At 45.9% G+C, this 6,322-nt stretch overlaps 1 protein-coding gene across 2 annotated transcripts; it reads left to right on the top strand.

Annotated features, from left to right (window-relative positions):
• Positions 1 to 2,773: 2,773 nt before the first annotated feature.
• Positions 2,774 to 3,848, top strand: LOC135432719 (E3 ubiquitin-protein ligase RNF8-like). Of its 2 annotated transcripts, none has more exons than XM_064688511.1 (2): positions 2,774 to 2,914; positions 2,984 to 3,848. In XM_064688511.1, exon 2 carries the CDS (start codon positions 2,986 to 2,988, stop codon positions 3,781 to 3,783), a length of 798 nt encoding a protein of 265 aa, XP_064544581.1. In that variant the 5' UTR covers positions 2,774 to 2,914; positions 2,984 to 2,985; the 3' UTR covers positions 3,784 to 3,848. The 2 variants fall into 2 exon arrangements, with proteins under 2 accessions (XP_064544581.1, XP_064544582.1); XM_064688512.1 differs by having other exon boundaries at positions 2,841 to 2,933.
• Positions 3,849 to 6,322: the final 2,474 nt, after the last annotated feature.

Genomic DNA, 6,322 nt, shown 5'->3' with positions numbered 1-6,322 from the left:
TTGAAATCTAGTGAAGATGCCCCAAGAAAGCGAGATGGACGATGGGAGATGGGGATGGAGAAAGAGCGATGGCGAGGTCACCGGCTGCTGATGCCCAGGGGCTAAGCAGGGCCTTAAATCTTTGCAGCCGAACATGACAAAGGATGTGCAAGCAGAGGCAGAGGCACAGGCACAAGCAAAGGCACTGGACACAGGCAGCGGGCAAACGGAGGCGACTCGATGCGAACGTGTAGAGGAAGGTGTTTAACAAACAGCAAAACAAACAATTGTAAAACAGCAACGACAACACAACGCAACGACAGAACAACACACAACTTGAAAGCAGGGCGTGGCCGGATTGCACGCCCACGCCCCCCAGGAGCCTGGAGCCGGCAACAACAAGTTAGTGCCAGGGAGTGACCCGCTCGAAGGTGCAATTTCGGGTGCGGGCAACAACAGAGTCAACAACGTTTTTGGGGCTGCATTTTTATCAGCGATAAAAGATCTGAGGCGAGAGACAAGCCACACAAATACGAGTGTAACCCACAAAAATAAATACGAAACGCGCATTTTTATGCGGAAACACAAATTGAAATTCAATGCGAGACAAAAGTTTGGACGAGCTGCGTCCGACCTGGGCTTTAAATTGGCTTTCGCAAATAAATAAAAAATTGCCAGCCGTGTGAGAAAGAACAACAAACAAATGCAATAATGTTGGCAGCAGCCGAAAAAGGCGCTTTTGAAATAACTGCCCAATGCACGCCCCTCAAAACGGTTAGGGCCAGGACCAAAGATTAAAAAAAAAAAAAAAACAACAACAAACAGCTACTCCGGAGTGGCAGCAGCATTGACAGGGCCAGGGCTGTGATAATTCGTTTGGCTGCAGCCGGGGCAGGCGCTTGGGGCGTGTGTTCCTGATTGCAGCTTGTTAACAAGTGTTGGCAGTTTAATTGACTGAGACTACGGCTTTGTCGGATTGCGCCACGCACATCCTGGCCAGCGTCAGTACTAACCAGGCCCCAAACCAATCAGCTGTCAGCAACTGAACCGAGTGTCCTAGTTAGCTGCACGCATATGTCCACTTCCTGCTAAGCCCAATGGGCTATAGAAAGCCCAGCAGATCCGCGATGCCAGTTAACTTACTCCAAAGGCGTTAATAGCACTAAGATAGACAAAGTTGTCGCTGACGTCACTCACAGTAGGAGCTAGCTAAGCACAACTATCGATCGTACTTCCAATGAATCGTGATCACGCCGAGCTGCCGATTAATTGAGCCGAGGCATTTTTATTAGGCCACGCGTTGGCAGAGCCGTTTAAGCAGCAAATCCCTGCTGATACGGCAACGAACACATTATACTCTTTCCTTAAATTCATAAATCTGTATCGATAATCCTTAACACTTTAAGAGAACGTCGATTAAAATTGGCTGGGAACGAGTTGGTTTAAGGGTATGTAATAAATGGATGCCAATGATGACGCAGGAAGTGGCCGATGCCGACAACCAGATCTGGCCAGACCTGACCACAGACCTGAACTAACTGTGTTATAAATGATCTTATTAGCTTTTTTGAAACAAGACATTCTAGAGATCATTATTCAACGGCAGCAGCAACAACAGCAGCCGACGTTCCGAGCCACAAAGAAGCACGCACAACACATTCTGGTCGAGCTGCTGGAGCTGCTGGAGCTGCTGGAGCTGGAGGATTGCGTGTACCGGCAGCAATTAATCATCGCACACCTAACGCAGGCAGCAGCAGGAGATGCATATTTGAAAATTTGCAAATCATAAGGCGAACGGACGCTCGCTCGGTTGGTCGGTCGGACGGTTGGTTGGCTGGTTGGCTGGTTGGTTGGTTGGTTAGCTGCTTGGCTGGAGAGATGAACCGGCGATCGATCTTTGGGGCCGCCTGCTGCACTTCACTTGCTTAGTCAGCGCTGCCAAAAACGCCCCCAGCGAAAACGATGCGCTTGAGCTGAGCTTGCGACTGGAATTGGGACTGAGACTGAGCCAGAGCCTGAATCTGAATCTGAGCCGAGCTCCAGCTGAAGTTGAGCTTGTTCGATTTCGCTCTGATCGCTGATTGCATTCCTTGATATCGGAGGCAACGATTGCAGCTCCTTGCGCCTGGGAACACAGCGTTCGCTGCGGCGCTTTGTACGTGACACTCGTTCGCCTGCTGATACTGCCTCCTGCAACTCCTCCTCAGCCGCAACCTTCTCCTGCTCCCTCTCAGCTCCAGCTGCGTTCCCTTAATAATTAATTAATGTAATTGGCCTGTCGTTGTTGCGGCGATAATGATCTCATCAAGATGTGTGTTTGAGATTTCGAATTCAATTTTGAATTGCGCTCGCAAACGCTCCGCTGCCTCCGCCTCTGCCTCTGCCTCTGCCCCGAACTCTCTGCGTCGCGACGGCTGCTTGTAATGAAATGACTTTTTTCGGCACTCCGTTTGGTAGCCATTGGAAGAAGCCTTTGTCTGGCTGATTTCCTGCGCTGATTTCAGCTTCTCTCGTATTTAAGAGGTAATTTGAATATTTCAAGGAAACACAGTGTCAAGATCCAGCGAAGATCTGCCGGGATTGCCTGTTCCAGCTAAGATTAGGTAAAGGTAACACCTTAACAAAAACCCCAATCTTACTTCTTTGATTTATTGCAGCATATCCATAACATTTCTATAAGCTTAAAGCAAATAAATTAACTAATTGGCAGCATTGGCAACAAAAGTGCTGTCCCCTCACATAAACACAATTAAGATAAAAGGCCAAATTTAAAATGCGGTCACACTGACATTACCAAGACGTCATAGTTACTGTCAAACCGACAGAGATCCTTTGCAAATTACAAAAGCAACTTCTTTTTGACTTTGCTCAGCAGCTAACATATTTCATTTTTCATGAAGTCTTAACTTCTCCTTATTTCAAACTCTACAGAAAGGTGTCTTATTTTTTTACGGGTATCTATAAAACTTTTTTATTTTATGTATTAATTAATTTACATTTGTAGACATGGAGAACAATAATAAAGTGGAATATTGGGTAAATGCACTTCAGTCTCTTGTGGGAGAGCGAAACGAATTATTGCGGAATTTTGCTGAGTTTAAAAGTGGACTAATTGTCATAGAATCATTTATGCGAGAATTCAATGAACAGGAGACAAATCTCGCAAAAGTTCTTCGTTCCAGAGACCAGGAGATCAAAAAACTGAAGGAAGAAATAGAAAAACTAAAAGCTACATTGTCTACGCTGCCCAAAATAAATGACTGCTTAGCATTGGGAGCAGAAAGTCAGCATTTCGAGACAGGACAACCAATTAAACAGTTTGAGCAACCACCCAAAGATCAAAGTTGCCTTCAGTTGATTTCTAGTTTCATCAAGGAGCAGATGAAATCTCTCTCAGCAATTCAGGAGATGGTGGACAACAAAATTCAAGAGGAACAATCCACCAAGGAAAAATTGTTGCAGAAATTAGCAGAATATGAGCAACGAGAAGAGCTTCACGCGGAGCAAATGTCCAAATTGCGCCTGCTACTCATAAGTAAAATGCAGGCGAAGAATAAGGGTTTCCTAGAGCTGAGACATTCCATGCAACTGCTGAAGGACGAATATGAGAATAGTAAGGCATGCTCCATATGTTGGGACACGATGAAGCCTTCTGGTAGTCATCGTGCGGTCTCGCTGCTCTGTGGACATCTTTTTGGCGAGAGATGCATTCGCTTCAGTCTGCTCAGTTCGCTTGAGTGTCCCCAGTGCAGAGCCCCGGCCCGTGAAAGGGATGTGCACAATATCTATGGCTTCCCAGCCTAATCTCATACAATGACAAATAATTATATTTATTTGATTTGTTTTCCTAATAAAAAGGAACCGGTAAACTCATCTAGTTTTTCAGTTCCATAAGGTGTGCCTATTTCTCATACATATACATATAAGGCCCAACCTAGGCGGACTTCCAGCTCATTCAGAAGTGAATGTGCGCAGCTTTTCAGCATTCCTGGCCATAATTTGTGGCAGCGACTTTTGTCACCCCAAAATCAAATGTCACAAAGGCGAGGTCATAATGCCGTCTGGTCATAACGATAAATTTCACGCACCCAGCGCATAAAGACAATAGAGCCAATTTCCAGCCACGGCAACGGCAAAAATATAATTGAATTGAATTTGATGGAGGCACCAAAGCCTAACCGAAGGCAAATCTCGGCACATGGAATGCAGGCAAGAGCACGCGGGCAGCATAAGCGTCGGGTGACGGGCGACGGGTGACGGTGAACGGACCTTGCGTAGATTTCACGACTGGCCGCCGCTCTGGCCAAATATAGAAATGCGCTGCGTGGCCCCGTGGACAATAGGCAATACGTATACGCACAATTCTCAGGCCGCAGGCTGACTCGGCTAACCAAAACGGGCTACAAAATGGGAGAGTCGAGTTGGCTATATGTCACTGAAAATACTCTTCAGCTTTACGAAGGACATATGAATGTGGATATCCAAGAGCTTTGAAATAAGACTCAATTGAGTTGAGAATAGTAAGTCTTAAACGAGCCTTTAAATCTTTTATAGAGCATTCACTTGTCGGTGTTTGTATGTCGCGGATAGCTTTTTCAGCTTGCTGCTCCTTTGTGTTAAGCTCTGACTTGACCGGGGCGCACAAAATGGGCCATGCAACTGTCTGGGGCCACGCTTACGGTTAAAAGTCTTGGCTGGTGGTGCGCCGCATTGGGGACGCATTGGGGTGGCGGCTGAGATAGTTGAAGATATGGCAGCCGTTGTCTCTACATTAGATTTCGAGCAATACCGGGAAGCGGATCGCTCATGAATATATTATAAATGCCATTTAATGATATGTATTTAAAGACAATTCATAGCTAACTGCAACGAACGGGCGGGTGAAGGAGCACCACTGAGCGCTGAGCCTGCGCCAGGCGTTCCACGCTAGGGCCAACAGCAATCAGCAATTGCATCGATATCGAACTGGGTTCAATGTTCCAGCCCATAATAATTCTTTGAATGGCCAGGACCGCAGTCCAGGCAGTCCAGTCAGCCAGGCGACTAGCGCATTTCTTTTGTCCAGATTGCACATTTATGCATTTTCAATGAACAATTTTTATGCAAAAAGCGAACAAGTTGCACAATTTACTCTTGTAAAGTCCGACTTCAGTGCCAGTTGCCGGTACAGCCGGACAGCCGCGGTCCGGCCAATTGTTGCTCTATAAAAGTGGCTCAACTGTGGCTCCGACTGCCGCTATTGGCATGTCGGTGGGGATTAATCTGAGCACAAGACCTTGCCTCGCTTGAGGTCTGGCCCTTGGGCCATGAGACATTGCCATGCACATGGCCCATGGGCAAAGCCATGGGCATGGGGCAGGTGCGCCTTAGTCTTTTAGCCAGACTGGGGAGGATGTTGTGGATGGTATGGTATAGTATCGGCCATGGCAAACGCACTTCATTTGAATTTCATAATTTCTTTGTTAGCTCCAATTTATGGTCACGGTTCGCTGGGCAATTTATGGTCATAAGCTCGAGAGCGTTTACAAAACTGAAAGCGAATGCAGACCAGAGACAAGAAAAAAAATATAAATAAAAATAAACAACAACAAAAACAAAAGACTAACTAAATTAACGATAACGATTCGAAATGGAAATGGAAATGGAAATGCAGCGCAGTGCTTTTATATTTATACAAACAGATTTACATACGATAGTCGCTATATATAAATGTATATGTAGTATAATCATAAATATCATTGCTGCAGTTTTGGATAAATAGGAACTGCTAATTGAGACGTTTAATACGGAAATTGTTAGGCTATAAAAGCAAACTTTGGAGCTCCACATAGGTACTCTAATAATTCTTCCCGGAACTGTATAACTTTTAGACCAACTCTTTAAATTGCCTCCAGTTTAACCGCCGCCGCTCAGCCATGTCTCACACTCTCTCAGGCAATTTAAGTAATGAGAATTTCTTCAATTCCATTTGGTTTTGGCCTGCATATTTGAAAGTCTGTTAGTATCTAAGTAGAACAACCCATTTAGCTGTCTGCGGGAGACTGTTGAAAACAGCGCCGTAGACACGCCTCTGATTAGAAATAAGCAACACCTGTCGCGGCTTTTGATCGCTGTGGTCGTGGCCAGTTGTCCAATGGAGACCCTATGCGAGAAACAGTCGCAGAGACCGAAAAACGATAAACACAAAACACGAGCTAGGTGTATATTTTCACAAGTCATGACATGAGTGGACGTGGACCATGAACTGGGAACTGGAAATGGACGCTAGGACGTGGTTGTTTTGCTGTGGTTGGCGCGCGGCCCGTTGGCCATTATCAACGCCGTCGTTGATTTGCGTTTAGCG

This window comes from Drosophila montana, unplaced genomic scaffold (genome assembly GCF_035044405.1).
Source record: "Drosophila montana isolate Dmon_TW-CO22-7 unplaced genomic scaffold, ASM3504440v1 contig_3213_1, whole genome shotgun sequence".
Lineage (NCBI taxonomy): Eukaryota > Metazoa > Arthropoda > Insecta > Diptera > Drosophilidae > Drosophila > Drosophila montana.
Note: the sequence above shows the minus strand (reverse complement) of the source record. Positions and strands in the feature narration are given on the sequence as shown.